Raw genomic sequence first — 26,046 nt, 5'->3', positions numbered from 1 at the left:
CGGCGCAGTGTCTGTCGTCATTGGCTAACGGCGAAATTTGAAATGCAACGCGCTCACCGTAGAGTATAGTTGGAACAAAGTTAGAACAAAGTGGTCGCTAAAGAAGTGGGGAAATAAAAACAGAAAGGGTTTTGCAAACCAACGTTTCTTCAGAAACTAAACGGTAGGTAAGTGTTGCTAGCTAATGATTGCAAACATGAGCAATAAAACAGAAGTTATCTTTGTGTTAGCAGCTAACTGATGCCCAACTGTAGCTAACCGTCGTGTTTCTTGTTAACGGTAAGCTAACTGTAACCCTAAAGGTATTCCCTGTGCATTTGCACAGCACAAACAAATGGACCATATCTTCTTTAGCGAATGAACCAAACGTTGTGTAATGAGGAATACATATTCATATGTGAAGTGAAACCAGGTATCTGCGAGTCGTTTTTAGATTTATATTTTCAGTAGGATCCAACAAGATACGGGTTGATTACCATAGAGAGGGTAAAGAAATCAGAATGTTTAAACAGACAGATGAACACGAAGTGCTCTTGTTTTTTGTTTATGGGGTTTTTTTTTTACATTCAGTAAAATTTAAGAGAACCTGTTGATGTGTTGGGGCTATTTAATATGTTTTTGTTGTCTGTCTTAATTTAGCTACTTTGAAAAGCAGTTATACACCAGCTCAGTTTAACGTTACAGTACTGTACTGTGCGAAAGTTATAGGCACTAACATTAAAGTGAGTATGCTAGAGTAGTCCTGAGTAGTGCTATGGATAGTCTTTTTACTCAGTTATCAGTTCAATTATTTAGCAATTCATTTCACACTAAGTACAGAAAAAAAGTGAACCTCAGTATTTGGTGTGACCACCCATTTCCTTTAAAATGGCATCAGTCCTCCTTACACTTACACACCGTTTTTCAGTGCAGAATGAATTGGAGACCACACAGATACCACTATAGTATTGCATGATGAAAGATAATCTAAACATCTAAGGTGCCTAGAACCTTTGTCCTGTAATTTAAATACATTTACCTTATAATTCATCTCTTTCAGGTTCTTGAATTGTAGAAAATCATGGAAACTGCTGTGCTGAGCCTCCAGAGCCTATATGATAAGCTGAGGATGCAAGCTGACCTTCTTAATGAGAATGTTGAACCCAGTGAGTGGTTTATGGTTTTGGGTTTTTCCTTTAAAAAGTATCATTTGACACAGTTTAGATGCCTTAGCTCTTTAAATAGATTCCTGTCCCAATACTGCATTCATCTTCTTTTCCAGGCTTTATTCAAATGGCACAAAACTTTGATGACTGCCGTCGCAAATGGCTGAGGACAGAGCAGGACCTGGGGTGTTGCAAAGAGGTTCTCACCAAAACGGAGACAGAGAAGGGGGCCTTGGAGGTTAAACTGAAACATGCTCGCAACCAAGTTGATGTGGAGATCCGGCGTAGACAAAAGGCAGAGGCTGACTGTGAGAAGTTGGTATGTTTGATCAAGCGGCAACTCGCGCTTGCTAATATGTGTTGATTTAGTCTGGTTCAAGTGGTTTCTCATGTGTCCTCTCTTTGTATTTGTATGATACAGGACCGTCAAATTCAGTTGATTCGTGACCTTCTGATCAGTGAGGGATCCTCAACCAGCATCCAACTGAGTGCAGAGCAGCGCTCAGCTCTGGCCTTCCTGAACACAAACTGTCAGGGAGCAGCCAATCTAAATACCAGCCGAAGGTAAGGTACCCCCATATATATGTGTATATGTGTATATATATGTATATAGTACTGAGATGTTTTATGGTTCCAGTCTCTGGTTTCTGAAACCGTATGGGCTCCCTCTGTGGGGGATTTCACGCATGTGGGGTCATCTGACACCAGAGACTCCAGCATTGTATTCACAAGCGAACTTTCAGCTATGAAAGTCATTTTCTTTATTTGTTGCCATCTCCATCGATTTCTCACATGAATGCATTTGTTTAGATTTTTGAAAGGATAAAATTACAAATAAATCAAAAAGCAAAAATGTATTGGCAAGTGTATTGTAGTTGACAACCTAAAAAGTGGGAAGCACTGCCGAGTAGCTCAACATGTTCTCTGTTTCTGACAGACTGACAACCATAGATGAATCCGCCTCCATCTTGTCAGATATCAGCTATGATAAAACGGATGACTCGCTTGTAAGTACCTTCCTGTTCAGCATTGCTTAGGGTTAAAATAGCATGTATACATTGTAAATCTGATTCTGATGTGCTTTATCTATGACAGGACTGGGACTCCTCCAACGTGAGGACGGTGCGACTCCAGAAACGAGAAAAGAGGGTATGAAGTACATGTGGACTATGTGTCTTGAAACCTTTCTTTTTGAAGAATGGCTTCATGTTTACTGGAGGTGTATATGTCCTGTCTGCTTTTCTGACTTTAGCGCTCCTCGAGAAACCTTGTTGATGGTCCTCCAGTGGCCTCCAAAAAGTCTCGATCGTCCGGCAGAACATCAGGCAGGGTATGGTTTGCTCCAGGCTGAATATTATCATCTTTTTTTTAATCACTTAAGTTTTTGGTGTCATTATACATTGCCAAAAACTGATGGTTTGTTGTAACTAGATCATAAAAGTCATTGTTGGGCATAGGCTGGTTGTATGTGGTTGATGACTGTTTGTTTTTCTTTTGTTATGTTGCTAATAATGTATTTGTGACAGGGAAATGAAACAGTGGTGACAAAGACCACGGTGACTGTACCTGCAAATGGAGGACCTGTTGAGGCAGTTTCTACCATTGAGACAGTCCCTTACTGGACTCGCAGCAGGAGAAAGACTGGTAAGATCAGTGTGAAGACCCCGTCATTACCCTGTCCTAATGTTAATCTGGGCTGAAATCCATTAAAAGAATGGTTTTATTTTCAAGTACAGGAAACATGATGCATTTTAATTCAGTTTGCAAGAACTGACAAACTGAGGCTCGTGTCAAACTATCATCCACTAAATCTATGTTTTCAAAGGCATGTGATGTAGCCATGGTAAAATTGAACATAATTCAGTTCCTAGAGACTGAACATGCAGCAGCAGTAAGTTGATGGTAGGTTTTCTCACAAGTGCACAATGGTATTTGTTATCTCCCGTTCAGCTGCCATGGAGTGGGACTCTGAATCTGTCAAGTCTGAAGATGTCTTCAAGCATCCCGCTATTCCTGAGGCAGAGACGAAAACCGGGCCTGGCACTCCACAGAGCAATGGAGGTGTCCGTCTCCATGAGTTTGTCTCCAAAACTGTAAGAATGGCCACTTTTCATTTCCAAATTTTAAAGTCACTTTTTTTTTTTTTTTGCCAAAATACAGTCATTGTCTTTGCAGAAAATTATTGGCACTGGTATTGAATTGTTTCAAACTGGTCCTTATGTGTGCACTTCTATTTAAGCAGGGCTTTTACTGGAGTTAATTTAATGAAATTTGTGGGATGGAACATGTTATAGCTGTCGACTCACTGACTTTTCCAGCCTCTTAAGTCTTGTCTAACATCTTCTATAGGTCATTAAGCCTGAATCCTGCGTGCCCTGTGGAAAGAGGATCAAGTTTGGCAAGATTTCACTGAAGTGCCGTGACTGCAGAGTAGTATCGCACCCCGAGTGTCGGGAGCGTTGCCCTCTGCCGTGCATCCCCAACCTGGGTGGTACACCAGTCAAAATTGGCGAGGTGTGTGAGAACAGTTTTTAATGGCAGGCACGTACATGTACACTTTATTTCCTCATTTGTCTTATCACAGTTTACCTCCGTCTCTCATTCACTTCCAGGGCGTGCTTGCAGACTATGTCCCTTCCATGTCACCTATGATTCCCTCTCTCGTGGTCCATTGTATCAGTGAGATCGAGCAAAGAGGCCTGCATGAGGTGAGTGGCATTTTCCTGTCCTAATAATATGCAGATATACGAAGCACAGTAAAGCCTCACTTCTCAGTAGTTATTTTTAATGGTTTGCCCCTTAAACCAAGACAGAGCTGTAACTAAGATTTTACAATCTGTTCTTGGGAGATTAAATCCATAATTGGGCCATGGAGGGCCTCCAAATTTGTTAATTACTGGGTGATTGTGCTGCTGTCTCTCCTTCCTGGTTGATGTTGTCTCATCTTTGTTTTTCACTTTTGTTCTGTGGCGTTTTTTTCATGAGATGGTCATGAGATGTTGCCTTATGGCTAGAATTGCATTGACACATGTTGACCTCATGAGTAATGTTGTTTGCACCATTCAGTGATGTGGGAATATAGCTAAAGCTTCACTGATCGTCCATTGACAGAACCTGTTTTGCTATTGTTAAACTTTTTTGCCAGTTGCAGCTTCTCAGCTGTTGTTTTTATGGCACCTTGTGCTTTTACAATATAATGATGATGGTAAAGAGATGGCAGGAGATGACGGAGAGACACCCAACATACTGTAGGTCCGTGGCTCTGTTCAGACTGATTGATGATCGACATTTTAACCCCTAATCCAGGGGTCACTGCCGCTTTGTTGAATCTGATAGTAAACTGAATATCTGAACTGCTGATAGAAAACAGTCATTTTGGATATATCACCATGGACTGTCATTATTTTCTGAGGTAGAAAGAGGATCGTCCAGAAAATAACTGGCAGGAAGTAAAGTCACAGAAGAAAATTAAATAATAGTGAATAACTGTATTTGTTCCCTCTCAGGCTGGGCTGTATCGCCTGTCTGGTGTAGATCGTACAGTGAAGGAGCTGAAGGAGAAGTTTCTCCGCAGCAAAACGGTTCCCGTGCTCAGCAAGGTGGACGACATCCATGCCATCACTGGCCTCCTGAAAGACTTTCTGAGGAACCTCAAGGAACCTATTGTCACCTTCCGCCTCAACCGTGCCTTCATGGAGGCAGCTGGTAATGTGTGTGCATGTGACTGGTGTTGGCAGCTGTTTCTGATGTGGAGGACTCCACAGCCAGAAAGAGAACTGGATCTTTTCAGTTTGTTAGCCTTTTTAGTAGCTGTTTATATATATATATTCATATCGTATTAAATTAGCTAATGAATCCACACAGCCTTCTGTTTCTGCTGACAGAACCATTTTCTTTGTCCTCCCTTTAGAGGTTTCAGACGACGACAACAGTAAAGCTCTGATGTACCAAACCATCAGTGACCTGCCACAGCCCAACAGAGATACCTTGGCTTTCTTAGTCCTTCACCTCCAGAGGTTAGCAGCTACTCTCCTCTAAATATAATAATCAAATACCCGACTGAGTGATGCATGTCCCAGCGCACCTGATTAAGAGCATTCACTCGGCTTTATTCCTGCTACAAATTCAGTATTGGGATTTGCTAATATTCAAAGAATGCTCTGGTCTCTCTGTGACCAACCTTATTTGAATTTTACTGCATCCTCTAAATTTAATTGGGTTAAACTTCTTCAGGCAAAAAATGTGCTCCGAATGTTATAAACAACTCAGCTGGATCTAATTTGCTGATTTTCAGACTGAGCATTAGACATTTGGTTAACAGCATTTAATTTAAAATACACCTCAGATTGTGGCTGTGTGATGTCGTATCGGATAGACCTAAGTGAATGCAATAAAATCTTTCAGAGTTGCAGACAGTTTGGACACTAAGATGGACATTAGTAACCTGGCTCGAGTTTTTGGTCCAACTATTGTGGGTCATGCGCTTCCCAACCCGGACCCTATGACAATCCTGCAGGATACCAAACGACAAGCTAAGGTGGGCCTGAACAAACTGTCATGCTTGGTATGTATAATATATTCTGTGTACCACTAGACTGATATCATTTTAAATTAAAAATGATGTTAAGTGGCAGAAGATTGCTGTTTTCTGACAATTTGTATACCGGCCTAATGTAAGAGTTCCAACAGTTGGGCCACCAAAAATCTCTTTCCTATATAATGTTGCAGTCAAGTAAATTACCACGCTACACATTTGTTTTTTAGTATTTCCCCTCTGTCTCGCTGAAGGCACCTTCATGCCCAGCGAGGCCCTCTTGGAGGAGGGTGAGGCAACACACTGAAATAACCCTGCTCTTCTGCATCTTTACCAATTCTTGCTATTCAGGTGGTGGAGCGTCTGCTGGCTTTGCCTGTGGATTACTGGGGCCAGTTTGTGATGTCGGAAAACGTGCAGCCCAACCTGGACCATCTGGTCATTGAGAACGCAAACTGCTATGCCACCCCTGAGAGAGGTACAGACTCACTAAACTTTGTGTTGTTCTGCACATCGGTTTACTGTTTGACATTTCATTTTAATGTTTGCGCTGTTGCAGTGAGCATACTGGGACCTCTGACCACTCCAGAGCACCAGCTCAATAAAACCCCCTCGTCCAGCTCCTTGTCTCAGCGCATGAAGTCCAGTCTGACACCCAGGTAAACACACAAGCTTAGTCTCCTCCTGCCCACTGTTGTACAACCACAGCACTGGTTTTACAATCCATAATAATGATTAATTGGCTCTAGAATGACTGTTGTACTTTTTTTTTGGTTTGTTTCAAATTTACAGAAAAAGCTAATTCATTTAAACGTACAAGTTAATCTGCTGTAAAATATATTATCCTTCATTGATTCTGACTCCTAATTCCATTAAACATCATGATGTGCACTCCTTGTTGCAGGTTTGGGAGCAAGAGCAAATCAGCGGTTGGGTTCTCTCGCCAAGGAAAGTTTTTCTCATCTCCACTCCTCAAATAATCCAGAGCACCTGAAACAACCAGCGTCATTTACATTTTAATACACATAGCACATAACAAGGGGCCGGCTGCTTTCTAACTGCTATGAACGCCTCCATCGTAGTCTTCCTCCATATATTATAACACTTGTAGTATTTCAGACTGGTATGAGTTTGCATGTTTGTAAAAGGATTCTTCCTTTTAACCCTTTAAGAAGTGTGCTTATAGATGAAAATGTATACAGTTGTGATGTGATTGTAAATCTAATCATTTTTGACAGCTTTTCAGCTCATGTGTCACTCAGAAGCTGAAGAGCCAGTTCATCTAATTTCATTCAAAGTTTTAATTGAATGTGTGGCTGCTTGTAACCATATGTTCTAGTTTGGATGTTTGTACTTCTATTCAGTTTTGATTCTTTGATCCCTTGGAGAATTTTACTATAAATGTTTAAGCACATGCCTAGTTCATTTCATCTTTTAATTACAAAACCTCAAGTGTAAGATCTTGCTTAACTGAGTGTGATGATTATTACTGGCAGTGATCAGTCTCTGGAAAAGACGCCACTGTTTTGAAATGTTGCCGCGTTGTGTTTTACGGTGTGTCCTGCACAGCCGGTGATCACCAGAAGCATTGTCCAGTGGTTTATGCTGCAGGCTGTTATCTTTGTCCAGTTACTTTACTCCTTCAGTGTCTATTGCTGTGTAATGTGTATACTATAGGAGGCTGTTGTGAGCCGTGCTCTTTAACAAAACTTAACTTTGTAAGAATATTCAGTTTATTTGCTGTGGCATTATTTGATCAGCTATTAGTACAAATATGCTTTCTAAAATCCATTAACTTATAAAGTACAATTCAAACAACATCTGCCTTGAGACATTAGGATGATTCTATGATTAGACTTGTCATAATTAAAATAGTTTGACATTATCACACCTTATTATTGTTGTTCAGACTTAAATTACATTTGGATTAATGATCTTTGGCTGGTGTAATAATCTGGTTTTTAGCCTCTTACAAGTTTCGTGTCCGGTTGAATGTATCTGAGCTTTCAGAAAAATCTGAGTTTCCAGGTCGTATGTCTCACTTGGATGTTGATGTGAATGATATTTATGCATTAGATACTCAGAAATACAACTGGATTAAGACATGAATGCAGCATTAACCTTTATTTAAACCTTGAGTGGTTAAAGCTGCATGTGGGTTAGTTCACTTGGCTTGTAAGACATGTTGAGTCAGGGTGATTTGCTGTAAAATTAATGCTAAAAGGCCAAAAAATAGAACTGAAAAATACATGTTAAGAGTCCTGAGTCGAGGTGGAAGGGGGAGGGTTGTTAGGATGGTGTTGTAGCCTCTGGTGTTGAGTGATGGGTCCAGCTTGATACAGACTTGCCATCTGCTCTCAAACCACCAGTTTATGAACTATTCAGACCTCGACACATGATTCTAACAACTCAAGTGAATGAGAACAAGCATCTTTGCTGTCAAGACTAAAGGGTATCTTGATAGTCTTGATAAAAATACTTAATCTCTCCTGTCAGACCCAAAAATATTTTGAAATTTGTTCAGAATGTGACAATTATTAATGCAAAAGTTGAGTAGATGTCCAACAACATCAAAGTTTAGGCCATGGCCAGAGAAGAGGGGTGTTCCTGATGTAGGCCTGGAAGGCTGGGTCAGAGCCCCACCTCTTCATGGCCTGTTTCTCCAGGATGGGGATACCGCTGACGTAGCGTAGCAGGAACCAGACCAAGAGCGGGGACCCCACACTCAGCTGAGGTCCCTGCATCACTGATGAGGCTGAGAGCCACAGACCTGACCACTGCAGAATCTCTCCAAAATAGTTAGGGTGTCTGCTGTAGGCCCACAGTCCACTCTGGATGAATTTCCCCTGGAGCCACAACAGTAAATCAGGAGGTACAGTTGTTAGACTCAGTGAAAGGCATTAATGCCATTTGTGGTTGCAGGACTTAAGCTGTTAACTTACAGCGTTGTGTGAGTCTCGCCTGAAAAGCCATTTCTGCTGGTCAGCAATAGCCTCAGTAGCGAAGCCAAGTGCCCATACAGTCCAGCCAATATAGTCTCTCGCTCCCAGAGGTGTGTCTCGCTTCTCATTGTTCAGGATGAGGGTGGGTAGGAGGGTCACAAACACCCACACAGCTAGAGAAACAGGAAAACAAATGATGTTCAACCAGCCTTGTTCACTGTGATGAACTAAAAGCATTTACAGCTCCAACCTACAATAACTGCACATACAGACCAAGAACCTAGACAAGGCAACCCTGCCTTCACTTCAGTGCTGAGTTGGTCAAGGACTATGGTAACAAGAAGGCATTTGCATCACTTCCAAGTACCCTGAATAGTCCAGTATACAAAGAAAGTCCCTGGGCTGTCTCTGACATTGTTGAACCTGCGATCATGTCCGTCCTTCAGGATCCGCATGAAGAGGAAGGTACCCAGCCTGCACAAAGCGCATAGTTAATATACGCTCTCTTTAACCAAGGCATCATACATTAACATGAGTTTTAGATTCATTAGTTCTTGCTCTGACCTTCAATGGTGCCTTACTCACCTGAGTCCCCATGCTGTCACCAGTCCAGTCTGCACCTGCTGTCGGACATGACTGGCTCCTCCCCAGATACGACTCAGGTGCGCAAGTAGTATAAATGTGGCAGATCCTGCCAAAAGAATAAAAGAGAGAGAGGGACACAAGTTGCAGAGTCAGGAAGGTTAGGACATGGTCATGGTGGACGGAGTAAGGCGTGTTCGATAAATCTTTTACCCAGGATACTGCAGACAGTTGGTTCCAAAGTTCAAGGGTAAGAGTATCAGCAGCACAGAGAGGAGTGGAGAAGCGAAAGAGGACGAGTACAAGATAAGTGTCGTGGTGGTTCATTTGTGAAAGTAAAGAATTAATATCTGGTCCCGACAGGTAAGCTACACTGTTTTTACATGTAACAAGTGATCTGATGATTGACTGTATGTGAGCCAATCAGCACCTTGTCCTGTCCTGTTTAACTGCAAATCTGTAACTTCCTCATTGATACTGTCCTTAGCATTCCTTCATAAGCTGCCACAAATGTCTAGCACTTAATTAAAGCTCACAGCCTGAAGGGCTGCAGCTACCAGTTATTATCATTATCAAATCATCTGCCACTATTTCTTCATTAACTGATTGTTTGCCGTATGAAGATTTCAGAAAATGAAAAAATGTATAAAGCCCAAGGTAACACCTTCCCATTGCTTGTTCCGTTTAGAGAGATTGAGTTTACTAACACAAAAGACAATCCAATGCCAGTGCTACATTGTTGTTGTTTTAACCAGGGTAAAGGTGAGACCAGCACACTGGTGTCCTCACTACAGGAGAGGCTCCTTCTTGTCTGGGGCCCACAAACAAACCCCCTTTTTTTTTGAAAATCCTGATTCCCAGGATTGTGCTGTCTGCCCCTGATGAACTAGATCCACTTAGATAAACTGGCTGAATCTACTTCAGCCTACCTACCAAGAGTCTGAACAGACTTTCCCATTGAAATGAACAGAAAAGAATGTGGATATGCTGGAGGAGGAGCTCTGGGGCTGTTTCACAACACAGCTGTTATAACACAGGGTTTGTAATGATGAACATTCAACATCTAAACGCAATGCAATTTTAAATGATATTACAGCCCCGCAGCTGAATTAAGGTTAATGAAGCCGTTAAATTCGTTTCTCTGTCTGCTGAATAATAAACAAAAACAAACAACAGTCAACACATGGCTGCAAAACAGCGTTCGTTAGTTGTTCACTTTACCCGCCAAGTCATAAAACTTCTCGGTTCTGAGAGCCGCAGCCACAGCCCAGCCAGCCCACTGGATGCCCAGGTCGGTGACGGCGCATTTAACCAGCGCGCTCCCCATGATCGCGTCGTGCGGCGCGGCGAGCAGCACAAGGTTAGAGCGGTGTCACGGAGCCAAGCTTCTTCCCACGCAGCCTGACCGAAGTTCACCACTGCTATAAGTGGGCGTGACGTCACTTAATGGAATTGTGGGCATTGTAGTCATTAGAGCAACGGTTACCAAAACATCCGGGGTTCCGCATTGGAGGTAGATGAAGCCTCAGGTGGCCTACTGATAGCAGGCTACAGTATTGTGCTACTTGACTATGGAGGATTATTTAACCCAAAATTCAAAAGAAAAAAAAAATCACATTTACCAAGTGGAAACGTCTACATTCCATTTAGAAAATGTCTTCTATTTTCCTTTTTTTGGTAAGTTTTGGGTCCATCCATATTTGTACTGTACTTTTTATTTTGTGATGGAGGAAGCATTGTCATTACTCAGAAAGGACTTAAGTAGCCCATGAAAAGCACACACACAATGTTATAACTAGGCTAATAATTAAGTATTAATGAAATGGATTATTAATCCTAATGCATTTAGGTATACGTAGCCTTATACTGTGGTAGCTGGTGGGGGAGGAGCTAAGTTTGGCTATTTTATATAATCAAAACTATGAATTATATTTTATGAGCTCATCATGTTTTGCATACAAAATCTTTCAAATGAATGTAGTGGAGGAAAAAGAAGCTCCAACATTTCATCTAAATTGAACTGGTGTGATATAAAGATGCACAAAATGGAAATGATCAAGTAAAGCACAAGTTTCTCATATTTGCACCTTGTAGAAGTAAAGTCATTAAGAAATTGCGCTTACATTCCACCTCTGTTTTACTCCATTAAATCTCAAAGAGAAATATTATTTTTTACACATTCATTATTTATCTGAAAGTTATGGTTAATAGTCACATGACAGCTTAAAACTATCCTACAAAACATATAAAGACCTTTGTGAAATATGATGCATTGTAACTGACTGAACTATATGCAATAAAATTCTATACAGATTAATAATGCAAAAATAAGTCAGTGTAAAATATACAATAACATAATGTAACAACTTTTAGCTAAATGATTACTAATTGATCTGATTATTGATCTCACCACTACGTTCCAATACACAAGTGGTGACAAGCATCCATACCTGAACAGTATATGGTTGTAAAGTGCTTGTTTTAATGTGCAACCCTGGGTGGTTTAGAGGTATTGTTGCTCTCCAACAGTCTTGAGTCTAGCGCTCTGGTGGCTGGAGAAGATGGAGAGGGATAATAGTCTAAATTAATGTGGAAAATAATATTTAGATGGCAGCATACATAAATATCATCCTAATGTTGCTTTCAAGAAAAATGTATTCGCTCTATAAATTTTTGCCAGGTGATGCCACTGGCCTGTAACACCACAGTTTAATTTTGGTTATACTCCATTAATGTAATGTATTCTTTGCACTTTGCTTCATCATCAGGAATAAATACAAACACAACAAAATATGGCAGAGAGCACAAGTCCCAAAGGCAGCTCTGGTGACTTTGCTAAGAAAGTCCAACGACAGCTGAGCAGAAGCAAAGAAAAGGTAAAAGCCTGCAGGAGCTTATTTTCCAAATAACAGGTGAAAGCACTTCTCACCATTTATCACTGTTATGTTGAGATATCTGGTTTTTCTGTAGGTGCTACAAAAGCTGGGAAAGACTGTGGAGACCAGAGATGACCAATTTGAATATTGTCTCCAACTGTTTAATGACCAACAGGTGAATATGTATGGACTTACTGTTGGATGTTTATTCGGACAGTAAAATGCTCTTAGAGGTTTGAACAATAAAAAATGATTTTCCACTGTTGTTTTACAATGTTTTATCATATATATATATATAAACACAGGGATGACTGATTCATTTAGTCAGTAAACCCACTGTTATAAGATCAATAAATCTAAAGAGTGGCAATCATGCAAACCTCTTATCGATTTACAGATCGATGGTAATCGAATGTATAAGGACCTGAGGAACTACATTAATGCAGTCAGAGGTGAAGCATGCTTTTTTTGCTTCTAGACACTGCAAAATTGTAGATTTGTGTCCTCTGCTGATCTCATACAGACATGTCTGCTTTTCCAGAAATGCGTGAAGCCTCCACACGCCTTTTCCAGTCTCTGTTTGATGTTTATGAAACTGACTGGGCTGCAGGGGAAGACTTGGGAGCTATTGTAGAGGTCAGAGCCGGTAAAATCAAAAGCAGCAAGAGTCAGACATTGCCACAGGAAACAGAAACTCCCTCATTTTTCTTTCTCTGTTCATATATAATTAATGCAATATGTATGCTGCACTTTTTAATAAGGGGGAGAACCTCCTGTGGAATGACTACGAGGCGAAGCTATTAGATCAGGGCGTACGCACCATGGAGTCCTATGTGAACCAGTTTCCAGATGTCAGGGTAAGGCATTAGGAAGCTAGTAAAGCAAACATAACTGAATATACAGGGAAAATTTCTGTTTGCTCTCAGGCCTGAGAGCAAACACACTAAAACCAACAAAGACACACAAGTACCCATACACATGCACACATAGATAATATATCTGGATCTTTTGTCTTTTCCATCTGTAGGAAAAAATTGCCAAGAGGGGAAGAAAACTGATCGACTATGACTCTTCCCGTCACCACCTGGAGGCACTGCAGACTGCTAAGAAGAAGGATGATATCAAGATAAACAAGGTCATTAATAATGAAAATGTACACATCTTTTTCTATTGTGCCTTTCAACCACAGTTGATCAAAACTGTATTTGATTTTTCAGTCTTCATCGTTTTTCACTTTTCTGTTCAGGCAGAGGAAGAGATGAATTATGCCAAACATGTCTATGAATATATCAACAGTGAGCTAAAAGAAGAGCTGCCTGTGCTTTATGACAGGTGAGGTAGAATATTTTCTATTACCATATGATAACTGTGGATATCTGTGGGGTTCTTATGTGTCAGTGTTTTGCTCCTTTAGCCGTATTGGATGCTATGTGGCTGTCTTCTCAGCTTTGTCAAGTTTGCGAGGCATCTTTTACAAGGAAATGAACACGGTATGTTCTGCGTTGTGTTGGCTGAGCAGCTGAGATTATTTTGGACACAACATTCAGTATTAAAGTTTTCTTTCCTTAATCATACCTCTTTTAGCTCAACCGTGATCTACAGAACGTGTTACACGAGCTGCAGGCTCAGCATCCAGACAAAGCCTTTGTTGTGAGGGGAATGCAACGGTAAGCTCTGCATTTTAGCTTCACAGATCACATAATGCTGTACATTTAACCTCAGTAGTCCAGATATGATGTTTCGTGGCCAAACAGTTGCTCTGTGGGCCCAAAACTACAGTATTAAAGTAGTTTTTCTTGCATTTTCCTCATTGACAATACCTTGGCTGCTGCACATGCCACAATGTTGAGTAGAATTGCTTTCAGGTGAACATTAATATTGAGATGTATTATTTTAATACGTTGAGGTCTTGCTTTTTTTCTGTTAAACATTACAGGTATGGCTCCCTGAAGAGACGAAGTTTGATGTCTCCTAAAGCCTGGAAAACCAGCTTTTCTGAGTTTCATAAGAACTACAATCCTAAAGATGGTCAGAAGTTTAGTTTCAGGTCCCCAGACAAACCTTTCCGCAGCACCCTATCCAGAGAGAGCAGCTCCCTTGCTGTCTCCCCACCACCTCTGTCTCCAGAGGCAACACCTCTGGAGAGCCCCACGTCTGAGTCTGGGGACCAGGATGCAGAATCAAGCCACAGTGAGATCTGCAGCTCTCCTGCACAAGAAGAATCTGCAGTTGAGATGGCTGGAAACGAACTGAAGGCAGGAGAGGACAACAATCAGGTTAATGAGGAGAAGAGCATAAAAGAGGAGAAGCCTGAAACAAAACCATCAGCAGAATCTGATAATAAAGCAAATGGTGAGAAAGCTCCGTTGAGTGAGAGCAGCTCCGAACCGAACAACTCCTGCGATTCAGAGAGTCTGGAGCTGCAGCTGTGTGCTGCCGAAAACAGCCTGCACATTGAAGAAAGAGAAGACAGCCCAGTAATGCTTGATACTGTTAAACCAAATGGACTGGAGAATGGTGACATTTCTGGGTTTAACTCTGAGCCTAAGGACCTGAGCATTTCTCACAAGGTCAGTAATTTGATTAGAACACAGCTGATGCTTGGTGCTGCAGGCCTTTGCTATGAATATGCCATTGTTTTGTGCCATGACTCTCCTGTTTTCTTCCTTTCTTTGTGTCCTGTCTAGGAGGCTCCTGCAGAAAACTCAACCGCCCTGGACTCTAAAAGCACAGTGGTTTAGAGTTTTCACACTTTACTAAAAGGTTCCTGTGTTTTCTATACATGCAAAAAGTCACATATTGTCAATTCTCTTTTTTATTTGCCTCTTGTTCCTGTTTTCATAAATCTTTCTGTCTGAACAGAATATGACAGAAGTCAACAGCTGCACAAAAGAAAAACTGTGGAGACAGCCGCCCTGAAATGTATCATGAATGATGTGCTGTGCACTAACTTGTTGCTGTTAGTTTTCTTATTTATCTTGGATTCAGATCAAGTGTAAATACAGTATAAGGTGTCTTTGGGTAAAACTTCATCTGTAATGTTTTGTGACAGTCAAAAGTATACACATACATTTTATTGTATGCTGTACCAAACTGGTGCATGGTAAAATCATAGATATTGTATGTAACTTTAGCAAACATAAAAGCACTAATAGGTTTACACTGTTAGAAAACATACTGACTCCAACATGGTCATTGTGTAGAAAGAGGTGCTGTGTTGTGGTCTCAGTTTCACGAGGAACTAAACTAACTCCACTCTCATGTTGCTGCTGACTTTGTTTTTCAGTTTTATTTTTAACAAGTTTTGATCGAGGGGCTTCAGCTGGGATTCATTTTCCATTCATGTTTAGATTAAATTTAAATTTGTTAATGGCTGAGTGTATACTGTAAGATAAACCAGTCTTTTGTGCCATCTTTAAACTAGCTGTTATTTTTAAATATTATTTGATGAGTAGGTAATTAGTACAAAATTCAGATTTCAGTGCTTTGTAAACATCAGCAACATAACCTATATGGGATATGGCTTTCTGCTGCATACAGCTTACATCTAAAATGACTCTTATTGAATTTCAGAGGTAAAATATTTGATTTTGTAATGATGTCTGGCTAAGAGATGTTGGTCTGTATCTACTAGATAAATATGATAATACACAATGTGGATTTTTTTTCCTTATGCTTCATTTATTATAAGAATAAAACAATAGACGTGAGCTTCCTGAAATGTGTTGTAGCTGACTTGCCCCAAAGACTGGCACTTGTTGAACTGTAACAAGATTTTTTTACTGTGGCAGTCAGACATAGAAACCACCATGTGCTGGTTTTTGGTGACAGAGAAAACAACTGAACTCACACATGATGGGACAAAGGTCAAAAAGCTCATCAGGAGCAACTGCAGACAACAGACATATTTAATCATTCAAACAAGTTTCAACTGTGTAGTTTTAAGAAAATGTCTATGTGTGAACCCTTTTAAATCTACTACCTGACAAGAAATTCAGATGATTATTTCCCTGTGACACAAACTCTGTATCTGCCACATAGTCAGTTTGACAGACAAAGTGTAACAGAGTGTGGCCGAACTGTAAAATATTTTTGTTAACCATACAGACTAAATCCTCGGGCTGTTTCACATGGCTTGTTATACCTCAGCGATGGAGACAACAGTGGCCAGAGGGATTCTATATTCAGGTTGTCCCGTGTGACCCATTCTAGTGAGTGTGGTGTCTCAGGAACACATTTAAGAAATTTCTTCAGATTTGGTACAAATGTCCATTTATGATCATTTGGACTCAAGGATGATTTGAAAAGATTCTGGTGGTCAAAGGTAGTTAGAAACTAGGGTGACAGATGTTCATGGCTGACAGTCAGCTTGGTGTGTCTTGGGCCTAAGGCGACTGTCGGGCCGTCGGTGAGCGTCTCTCACCCTATTGCGGTGTGCCCCACACTGTTAGAACTAGTCAGACTCGATTCAGCATGTTGAATTGTTAGCTGACCCCATCTGACCACTCTGATTGGCTGATCAGTGCACAACAAGAGAAAGGTTCAGGAAACTCATCGACTCTGTTGCAGTAGTATCCATGATTTATTTTAGTGTAGTTTCTCCTTATTTTTCGCCTCCGCAATGTTCTTTCTTCTTTCACAACATAGACCAAGGGCTGACAACGCCGATGCCATTGTCAACTTACTATCAGCCATATTCTTGATTCGAAATACAGTAGCTATAAACCATCTGTGGTGAGTGAAACAAGCACCAGTCTGATTTCAACCCGCGAGTAGTGCGTCTCGCTCATAGACGATCTTCGACATGCAGCGGAGGAGGAAGGGAGGGCGGAAATCGTGAGCGTTGTCTGCGGGTCCTGCATGACTCACGAGTGCTGGAGGGGGCCTACTGTATTTCACAAACGCAGGTTCGAAACGCCTCTACAGAGTCACACGGAGTTTATATTTCACATTTAAGTTAGTAGGCTAGTGTTGGCCATTTTTCTCCAGCGTAAAAGTTAGTTTGGGAAAAAGTTAAATAGGTTTGTGAGACGCTCTGCTGCGCTCAGGTAAGCTCACTCAACAGCCGGGCCGAACAATGATTGTTCAGCGTTTGAAATTCATGAATATTTGATCAGAAAATAGCCCACGTTGTAGTTCCCTCTGGGTTACCTTGCAAAGTGAGTTTTATTATTGAGGGCGTGAGGATGAAGAAGTTTATTTCCCTTCCAAGAGCCAGGCTGAGTTCGTTCACAAAGACAAAGAAAGTCAGCTGAGTAATGAAGCGCGTCGCCGGCAACAGTGGAAGAAAAGGCGGTTCACCGGCTATTTTAAAATAAAACTTTTGACGATAATTAATGGTTCCAATTCTAGAAAACTTTATTAGGGAACTGCCAGGGACATGTCTGTTATTTTCACAGGTTGTTTCTGTTTCTTTCTGTCCGTGAGTTAAACGGCAAACCTAAATAATGAGTACGCATGAAATCAGTACTACGAAGTGTTGATTTGTACAGTTGCTAATGTCTGTTTTTCTGTACTGTGATACATTTGATTTCCAAAGCTTAATGAGCAACGCGGCCCAAGAGCCTCTATTGGCCCCAAAAGCCCCAGGTTCATGTAACATCAGCTGGTTGTAGGATGCTGTTTTGCAACCATTAATGTATCATGTCACCTAATGCTCTGGTAGAGAGGTAGTGTGCTGTTATTTATTGTTTTGGTACTTTTAGGAGCACTATAATTTGTGGTAATGTAGCATACATCTGTGTTTATCAAATCCATCCATAGCTGATAAATAGAAAGTTTGGGGCAAAGCCACATAGCATGTGACGAGATTTGGTGTCAGTGAATCTCGCGATATTAAAACATATTTATGGTCGAGGCAAACGCTGTCGCAGTATTAGTTTATAACTGAACCAGGCCAGTACAATGGAGTGTGACGATACGTTCACATTAGTCCGGTGAAAATGTAGTTCCCTGCTTTGTTTTAACGCACAGGGCTGCGTTATTGGGAGGGTGAGGGGTTACAGGGGGAGTGTTGTAGGTGTGTACGATACGGCCACGATGTCACGAGTACACGTGAGTGGCTTCGTTCACGTTTCCAGCCCGTGAGTGTTTGTTGTGGTTAGCCAAGCTGCTGACAAAACCTCGTTTACCTTGGCACCAATTCTACCGCCAGTATATCCGCATTCATAGATTAAAAACCAAAACAGTTTAACATCCAGCTGAGTTACAGTGTTTGCATATTGATATTTTACCACATATTACAATTCATACTGAGAAATTAGAACTGAAGTGACATATAATACCAGATGATTAGTTAAAACATTTCAAAATGCACCTGCCTTGTTTTGCATTTTGTGACTTTCAGTCGAACAAGAGAGTATTTTTCCAGTCATTGAAGATTTCTTAAAAACTTTTAAAATATGGTCTCGTCTTGTTATCGTGAACCCGGTATCCTATATCGTCACACTATTGCAGCACCGCACCGAGTGTAGGGCTGCAGCTATAATAATGTCAGTTATCTATTTTTCAGCCTGCTGGAAACAGTATTGTAAAAAAAATAATCCTCATGACATTTTTCCATAGGCCAAAGTGACACAGCACTTTTGTCAACACATCAAAACCCAAATATATTCAGTTTACCATCACAGATAGTATATTAACCCTGGGCCATGTTTATTTGAAAGTTAAGAGTTCTTATGTTTCAGATTTTAAACCCAAATGTGATGTTTTATTACACATTAATCTATGCCTTGTTTTGCAGTATTTAAAATGAGCTCCACCTCTGCAAGAAAAGCATCAGTCATAATATCCTATAATATAATACTAGGGTCATTCTGCTGCCTACTTTGACTTTTGACACTGTACATTTGTTTGATTAGGGGAGCATCTTATTTTTATTGATTAATCCCCCACACCCATTATTTTCACAATTGACAAATTCCAATTCTATTCTAGAATCCAAGGTGCACCTTTCAGAGTCTTGTTTTATCTGACTAACCTGGAAAAAACAGATCAGTTTACAGTGAGACCAAGACATTCTCACATTTTAGAGCATTGAACCAAAATGGCTGCCGATGAGTTTTCTGTGGACAGATTCATGGAACTTTAGCACAGTACTGCACTTTTAATTGCATATATTTAAAGGGTGGTACAGCTATTTTTTCCTCAAACAGATTTCAGTACTTCTACCACTGTTGTTTGTTGATTTATGTCATTGTATCACAGAGGATTCTGAAATAAATTGGAGGTTTACAGGTTTGTTTCAGTTCCAGTCATCTGTAATCCCATTATTGTGTCACAACACTTGACCTAATATTCAGCTATGCAGTTACACAAGTCGCTTCTAGCACTGTGCTGCAGATAAAACCCTGTGACATTTCTGACATATTTACATTTTCCAGGTTCAGAGATGGTGTCCTCAACACTCTCCACATATACAGACACAAATGTGACACAAGGTAAGCACACTGCATGTTTTTAAAGATCTGTTATGAATGTACAACTTGGCACTGAATGCTGTGGTTAACATATCATAACCTTGTTGTTTGTGTCGTTTTATCAGCTCCAGTAACACCACTTCCTACACAGGCAGACACCACTGTGATTCAGGGTAATGCCTACACTTTGTTTTTTTTTTTGCCTGGTTCCACTCGAGCTGGTCACTCCCCACCTGTGAGATAAGAATCTCATGACCCTTCTACTTTATCTCTCACCAGCCACTGATGGTTTAAAAACCGTCTGTTTTGTTTTTACAGTGGTCACAACAGCTGCCCCCACGAGTTCAGATTCCGTAGTAATTGCAGGTAAAGGAACTTTTTCTTGTTACATGATATCGTAAAGCTACATTTACTAAATATTTTTGCCTTATTTATTTTTATTTTTAGTGGTTATTGCTCTCCTCCTACTGACGGTACTTGCATTGGGCATCCTACTGTACCGGTATCTCTGCCACAACAAAGGAGACTACAGGACGACAGGGGAACTGGCTCCAGGAGAGGACCCAGAGGACGACAACAGTAACCGGCCTGGGAGTGAGAAGAAGGAATACTTCATATGAACCTAGTGAAAGACGAGCAGGGAGTGAGTCTGTGGAGGATGAAGAAGAAACTTACTGTTTTTCCTGTATCTGCATTTTGAAGGCCGCTACTTGCTGCACACCTGTCAGAGATAAACCTTGTTTGAGGTGCAGGAAAAAAAAAAAAATCAAAGATAAGATTCTAAGAGAGAATTTGATGGATGTGGATCAGGTGGCAACCAACAGGTGTGCGCAGCTTAGCAGAGCTAGGCATGAAACAGGTGGTGGGATTTTAAAATGTCTACAGTAACAGCTGCTGTAATGAAAGATTAGCTTGTGCGCTACACAATATTTATCAGCCATTTTTCTGTTTTTCTTAGTGTGTCGTTTGATTCAGAAGCCACTTTCCTCAAACAAACCAAGTTGTTTTCTGGTGCTGTTACTTTTATATTGAGTTGCTTTTAAAAAAAATGTTTCTACACAGTTCTTTTATAAGCTAGTCTGAAACGGTGTTGTTCACTTGAACAGAGGACAGCCAAACATTTGATTTTGTGCCGGGCTTTGTTTTGTATGCTTGTAAGACCGTACCATACTGTTACTGAGGGCGTCCCAGTTTGATGTAAATACAGAAGGCAATAAAACATGATTCTGGACGTGCGCCATTATCCAGCACTACGGCTTATGATGTGTAATGTATTTTGTAATAGATGTCTTAATCATCAGCACTCCTGCCCACGGTCTGACTCTCAGTGAATGATGCACAAAGAATTCAAACCTTTGAGGCAACATACTACACATCACCATGAGTTGTGAGTTTGACACACCTAGCTACATACGGTAATCTCATACAGTCCAGCACAAACGCCCACTATTCTGAAGTTACATTGATCCTGGGTGTTAGAATTGATTTGCTGATAAAATATCAAACACCTTAGTTTAATGTATTCAATACAAGACAAACCACAGCTTCAAAGAACTATTGATATTTATCAATGTCAGCTAAAGTTAAATTAAGATTCATAAAGGTTTGAAGTATGGGGGACTACTGGATACAGCTGCTTCAGAAAGACCAGGAGTGTAGGATGACAAAAATACAGATCCATGCTTAGACTTAATACCTTTTTTATATCAAAGTGACAGTATTTTGGGTGTGAACAGACAGAGTACTTTATTGTAATCTCCAAATGAAACTTTTTTTTCTATTGTTTTTCTGTATACTAAGGTGGGTGATGAGTACTGATTCCTGATATTAGCATAAAGGCCAGGCCAGTGGAGGGACCCACTCAAACAAGCTGATAAAACTTTACCTGTGATGACGTCTGGCCAGGAAAATACAACACTGAAGCTATAATCACAAAATTACAATAACCAAAATGCCAGATAAAACCCAGTCTCACAATGATCTTGATTGCTTCGGTCAAATAAATTGTACATGTCAATAAAATTAAACGACACAATTGCGGCATTTCAAATTTCCAAAATAACCTTTATTCTAAACTTACATTTTAAATTTTAAGTTTAGTATAAAAAAGTTAAGTGCACCTAAGTTCTTTTTTTCCCAAAGTATTCCATCTTTGACATATCTCAGCAAACTGTAGTGACACTCATCTCCTTTAGTAATCTTAAAAGATAGAATGTGTACCAAAGTCCATCACATCACTTTAGTACATAGATCTATTTTACAAAATATTGTAAAGAGAGTCCCTGAACTATAAATGTCCATATTCCTTCAACAAAGAATGATCCGTTTGCTGGCTGTGGTTGGCATAGCATCTACTGGTCAGCTGTAGTTTACAGTACTTCATATTGCTGGGACTAAGCCACAATTATGCTGCTTAACAATCAGAGCAGAGATGGAAAAAAGAAAACCATCTGAAGGATATTTCTTAAGTTTTGATAGCTGTGGCCTCTTCTCCAGCAAAACTGTGAAATGACAGCATACTGGGACATTTTGAAAATACTTGGGGTGACACGTCCTTCATGTCTCGCATGAATTTTGTGAATGAACTGCACAGAGATTCATCAGATGAATGAAGCAGTTTTCCAGACAACCAGTCTTTCTGACTTCAATAACACTGAAATCACTAAATGTTGGTTGACAGCAACAGCATTTGCTTTGTGAAGGCCACAGCTGTTAAAACTGGATATGTTGTGTCGGATACCCAGTGACACATTACCGCTACCAGACACCAAAATGAAGAATATATACAAGGCTCAGCTGATGGTATTCACACTGACTTAACCTAGTTTCAGATTGTGTATTTGAGTTTGCAAGAAAACCTGTTATGTAAAGATTCTAAAGAAGTACAATTAGCAGCACAAAATGAAATGATATGAGCTCACTGATAAAAGCTCATTGCAAACGGTCTGCATACACTTTCAGGCCACTGAACAACATGGCACATCTTGGCATTACCTCAAGATGGAATAGACTTGGTGAATAAGAATCACTGTAAAATTTTAAAATGTTCAAAAATCTCACAGCTTTTTTAAATTAAAAAAACCAAAAAAAAAACATGAAACCAGAAAAAGAGTAGCCCCTTGTCTGCAATGTCTCAGATTAGCTAAGCGGTGCAATCCTGATTAAAAAGGTATTTAATCAAATTTGTACACAGCAAAAGGTGCAAAAGTATGCAACAGCCTGAAGATGCAACTGACCCACAGAAAGTGACATCAACATACTGACTAACAACTGCAGTCATGTCAGACTGAAGACTCTCAGTATCAACAATCTCATTAACTGCTTATACGATACGTTTGCTTTTAAATTGTGACATTTCAAATTTCAAGTCACAACCAAACACAAGTGCATTGTAGACCAAATCTTTGGTACAAGCAGCTCGTTGGTTATACTAACAAATGTATTAGCCTAACTATCCAAGTAAATCACTTGAATGTGGGAAGTAATGTAGGAAGAAAAAGAAACACTGAAAAATTTGTCTCCTCAACCTTAGAAAATGCTGACTACAAACTAATGCTATCACAAAGGTGACACTCATCTACAGTGAATAAATAACATTGGTTTGACGATACCAAATTCCACTGTGTGAAAGAAGTCATGGAGTGTAGCTCTTAAAACCTGCACAATAAACATTTAGTGTATAAACTCTGGGTATCCGACTGAATAGCAACAGGAGACAAATAAGCTAAAATGTTACACCAACCACTCCTTCCTATTCAACTTACTATTTGGATTTACTTTAATTTTTTTCCTTTAAGTTTACTGAAGTTAATTTGCTTTAAATTAGGGATATCCCCAGTGCTCTTTGGCACTTCACTATGTTCATCTACAAGTTGCCCAACAAGGTACAGTAAACCACTTTGGATATTGCATGGACTCTTTTCTTGAATTCTTTTCTTTAATTTATTTAATTTACAAGCAATTTAAATGGAACACACTGTCAGATAGGTAGTTCACTGTGCAACCATATTTGCTGTAGTATTTTGGATACTGTGCAAAGGACAAGACAATTCTACCTAAAAGCATCTAAGATGCAGAGGGTTGTATTTTTTTTTTTGTATAGTTAAGATGCAATTTCTCATGATCATCATACTGGTATTTACAAGGAACTAGTACACATCTATTAATTTAACTACACTAAAAATTTTCCAAAAAAAGACAAGAGGAGATTTCTTTTTTTTGCACTTTAACTGCAACTGTAACTGCGTTTCACTTTCACCATAAAGCAGCTAAACTATATTATGCGGGTCTGATATTTAAACATGTCATTTAGGTAGCTTTACAGGCATACAAGTACTCATTGTAATTTGTGAATCATTCGATCAAGGGAGACCAGGTCTCTTAAACAAATGCCTGAAAGAGGTCCAGTTTGGAGTGACCAAAGAGGTTCGACCCAGCAAAGAATTATGGAATGAATTCTACGACATTTGCGGAAAAAAAAACAATTTGTCCTCTCCAGGCAATGGCATTTATCATCTGATCTCTAGGTCAGAAGTGGAGTACTGTACCTTTCATGAGGGCTCTAAAATATTACATTCCGTTAGGTGATATCAGTATTGTGGCATGGCCAAGCAGCCTGAAGAGGGAGGCATATGGGATGGGGGAAGAACTGGGGAATCATTGGGGATGGGGACACGATTTAGGCATGGAGGAGGAATTGAGGAGCTGCTGTTACCAGATGGTATAACCTCCACTGGATCCACCCAGGAAGAAGTTATTCTTGCGTTGTGTCATTACAACACTGGCACCCTGCATGGCGGCCAACTGAGCTGCATTAGGGGGATGTCCAGGGGGTGGGGGCTACAGAGGGGGACAAATAAGCATGCACAAACATAAACAGAAATAAAATAAGCCACTGCATAACTGTGATCAGGTCGGTTACTTTAAAATCACTGAGCTACTGTACGTGGATACTCACTGGAATGGAAACGCTGCTGCCTGCTGAGAAGCGAGCACCAGCATCAAAGCCACTTTCCACCATCACTGTTGAACCAGGTGGGTACACAGCTCCCATGGGATAGTAAGCCATGGGGACATTCTGGCCCACCGGCCCAACAGTCATAGGTGGCTGCATGGGCATATACACCTGAGCACCAGGGTAGGGAGATGACATTTGAGGCACCTGACCAGGCACCTGAGGTGGAAGCACATATCTGGGCTGGTATATCTGCAGACACAGAGATGGAAAGACAGGTTTAAAATGGTGTAGAACAGTTACAGTGAGTATTGACTGTATTATCATACAACTTATAAATGCAATAATAACCTCAGAATATGCAGGTGGTGTGTCTGTGTAAGGGGGTGCCTGAGGAGACATTTGCATAGCAGGAGGGTATACGGGTGCAGTGCTCTGCTGAGGGTACACAGCCTGCTGTGGATAGGAACCTGCAAAACAACATTTCACTTTAAAACTAACAGTCATCTTTTACCACTGATGGTGAGTGACACACAAGTCCCAGGGTGAGCAAACAGCAAAACATAGGACATTATGTTTACTGTGTCAGAACACACAGCAAACAATACCACAATTTAAGAAATAACAGAAGACATCTTAATATTTAAATAAGGACAACTGAGGAATTTAGCACAAATAAAGATAGTGTCAATTATAACTGGCCCTCAACAGGAGAGGGACCATTAATTAGATTTATTTTATCCACAAAGGAAAAAGGAGGCCATGATGAAAATGTCTTTCAATGATGTACAAAAACTATAAGTTCAAACTGGTCTGTAACTATAAAAACTGGTCTGTAGCTATAAAAACTGGAATTAATTATAGTTTATTCAGATAAATTAAACTGGAAATGTTGTGATCATTGTTAATGGTAATTGTTACTCAAACTTGAATAATTACTGGTTGTCTTTAGCCTCACCTGGGTTTGTGAGAGAGATTTGATTCTAGTGACATGAACAAAATGCAAAAATGTCCTTCATAAGTTGCCAGAGCTGGTGGTGATGCTTAAAAGACAGAAAACCACAGTATATTCACACCTGATTTTGCTTAAAATTACTTAAAACTATCCTCTCAATATTACAATAGTTTTGTAATTTTTGATTTGATTTATTCTTTCAAGCATGTAAAGACAGTTGATATGACAACACACATAATTTTACACATATCCAACAAATGCTAATCCAATATCAATGTGCTTATACCTAGTACATGCTTGAATGGAGTAGGAAGAAGTCAGACTTATCCAGTCCTACCCCATGACATCATCTTACCATCATTGGTTTGCAAGCAGTAAATGATTCACTTCTACCCACACACATATTATACTAAAAATAGATTTTAACAGTGTTAACATTCTTACATCACACAAGTAATATACTAAGGAATGGTTACAAAATATACACCACACCCACAATGTTCCATCTAATTAATCATTGAGCCTGTTCTTGCATATATCTTGATTGACACATACCTTTATATTTATGTTTAAACTCGTCAATTCTAGTACTATTTTTTATGTCCACATTTAAATTATTCCATAGTTTTACCCCACTTAT

General features: G+C 40.1%; 4 protein-coding genes across 6 annotated transcripts in view; 2 read left to right on the top strand and 2 right to left on the bottom strand.

The window, feature by feature from the left end:
- Nucleotides 1-3: 3 nt before the first annotated feature.
- Nucleotides 4-8,140, top strand: racgap1 (Rac GTPase activating protein 1). 2 transcript variants are annotated; one of them, XM_020617770.1, is made up of 17 exons: nucleotides 4-167; nucleotides 1,040-1,145; nucleotides 1,262-1,464; nucleotides 1,567-1,709; nucleotides 2,083-2,152; nucleotides 2,241-2,294; nucleotides 2,398-2,475; nucleotides 2,672-2,789; nucleotides 3,096-3,238; nucleotides 3,495-3,659; nucleotides 3,758-3,853; nucleotides 4,652-4,850; nucleotides 5,056-5,161; nucleotides 5,550-5,682; nucleotides 6,031-6,157; nucleotides 6,239-6,338; nucleotides 6,584-8,140. In XM_020617770.1, exons 2-17 carry the CDS (start codon nucleotides 1,061-1,063, stop codon nucleotides 6,657-6,659), a joined length of 1,896 nt encoding a protein of 631 aa, XP_020473426.1. In that variant the 5' UTR covers nucleotides 4-167; nucleotides 1,040-1,060; the 3' UTR covers nucleotides 6,660-8,140. The 2 variants fall into 2 exon arrangements, with proteins under 2 accessions (XP_020473426.1, XP_020473425.1); XM_020617769.1 differs by having other exon boundaries at nucleotides 5-163.
- Nucleotides 8,141-8,226: 86 nt separating this feature from the next.
- LOC109970297 (uncharacterized) lies at nucleotides 8,227-10,619 on the bottom strand. The gene is made up of 5 exons (XM_020617774.1): nucleotides 10,425-10,619; nucleotides 9,207-9,312; nucleotides 8,989-9,095; nucleotides 8,622-8,794; nucleotides 8,227-8,525 (listed from the first exon to the last, which is right to left on the bottom strand). Exons 1-5 carry the CDS (start codon nucleotides 10,528-10,530, stop codon nucleotides 8,250-8,252), a joined length of 768 nt encoding a protein of 255 aa, XP_020473430.1. The 5' UTR covers nucleotides 10,531-10,619; the 3' UTR covers nucleotides 8,227-8,249.
- Nucleotides 9,325-15,953, top strand: bin2a (bridging integrator 2a). 2 transcript variants are annotated; one of them, XM_020617771.1, is made up of 13 exons: nucleotides 9,325-9,566; nucleotides 11,972-12,079; nucleotides 12,174-12,254; nucleotides 12,477-12,531; nucleotides 12,621-12,715; nucleotides 12,841-12,936; nucleotides 13,107-13,214; nucleotides 13,326-13,411; nucleotides 13,494-13,569; nucleotides 13,664-13,746; nucleotides 14,016-14,649; nucleotides 14,767-14,842; nucleotides 14,942-15,952. In XM_020617771.1, the coding sequence occupies exons 2-12, from the start codon at nucleotides 11,996-11,998 to the stop codon at nucleotides 14,818-14,820; spliced, it is 1,452 nt and encodes a 483-aa protein (XP_020473427.1). In that variant the 5' UTR covers nucleotides 9,325-9,566; nucleotides 11,972-11,995; the 3' UTR covers nucleotides 14,821-14,842; nucleotides 14,942-15,952. The 2 variants fall into 2 exon arrangements, with proteins under 2 accessions (XP_020473427.1, XP_020473428.1); XM_020617772.1 differs by lacking the exon at nucleotides 9,325-9,566 and adding an exon at nucleotides 10,673-10,880 and having other exon boundaries at nucleotides 14,942-15,953.
- A 5,227-nt stretch (nucleotides 15,954-21,180) lies between these two features.
- The window catches only part of dazap2 (DAZ associated protein 2), a 6,883-nt gene continuing 2,017 nt past the window's right edge, over nucleotides 21,181-26,046 (bottom strand). Inside the window, exons 2-4 of the mRNA XM_020617752.1 lie at nucleotides 24,803-24,921; nucleotides 24,455-24,703; nucleotides 21,181-24,336 (exon numbers count right to left, since the gene is read on the bottom strand). Of these exons, the coding sequence (XP_020473408.1) occupies nucleotides 24,208-24,336; nucleotides 24,455-24,703; nucleotides 24,803-24,921 (497 nt within the window). The 3' untranslated portion in view covers nucleotides 21,181-24,207. The remainder of the gene's footprint in view (nucleotides 24,337-24,454; nucleotides 24,704-24,802; nucleotides 24,922-26,046) is intronic.

Source organism: Monopterus albus, unplaced genomic scaffold (genome assembly GCF_001952655.1).
Source record: "Monopterus albus unplaced genomic scaffold, M_albus_1.0 scaffold194.1, whole genome shotgun sequence".
Taxonomy (NCBI): Eukaryota; Metazoa; Chordata; class Actinopteri; order Synbranchiformes; family Synbranchidae; genus Monopterus; species Monopterus albus.
Note: the sequence above shows the minus strand (reverse complement) of the source record. Positions and strands in the feature narration are given on the sequence as shown.

Excerpts from the sequence above, each read along its gene's own strand:
- racgap1 (XM_020617770.1), top strand. The coding sequence starts at position 1,061 with ATGGAAACTGCTGTGCTGAGCCTCCAGAGCCTATATGATAAGCTGAGG. Across the intron at positions 2,476-2,671 it reads CCGGCAGAACATCAGGCAGG|GGAAATGAAACAGTGGTGAC; the intron begins GTATGGTTTGCT and ends TATTTGTGACAG. Across the intron at positions 3,660-3,757 it reads CACCAGTCAAAATTGGCGAG|GGCGTGCTTGCAGACTATGT; the intron begins GTGTGTGAGAAC and ends ATTCACTTCCAG.
- LOC109970297 (XM_020617774.1), bottom strand. The coding sequence starts at position 10,530 with ATGGGGAGCGCGCTGGTTAAATGCGCCGTCACCGACCTGGGCATCCAG. Across the intron at positions 9,313-10,424 it reads GAAGTTTTATGACTTGGCGG|GATCTGCCACATTTATACTA; the intron begins GTAAAGTGAACA and ends TTCTTTTGGCAG. Across the intron at positions 8,795-8,988 it reads TGTATACTGGACTATTCAGG|CTGTGTGGGTGTTTGTGACC; the intron begins GTACTTGGAAGT and ends CTGTTTCTCTAG.
- bin2a (XM_020617772.1), top strand. The coding sequence starts at position 11,996 with ATGGCAGAGAGCACAAGTCCCAAAGGCAGCTCTGGTGACTTTGCTAAG. Across the intron at positions 13,412-13,493 it reads CTGCCTGTGCTTTATGACAG|CCGTATTGGATGCTATGTGG; the intron begins GTGAGGTAGAAT and ends TTGCTCCTTTAG. Across the intron at positions 14,650-14,766 it reads ACCTGAGCATTTCTCACAAG|GAGGCTCCTGCAGAAAACTC; the intron begins GTCAGTAATTTG and ends TGTCCTGTCTAG.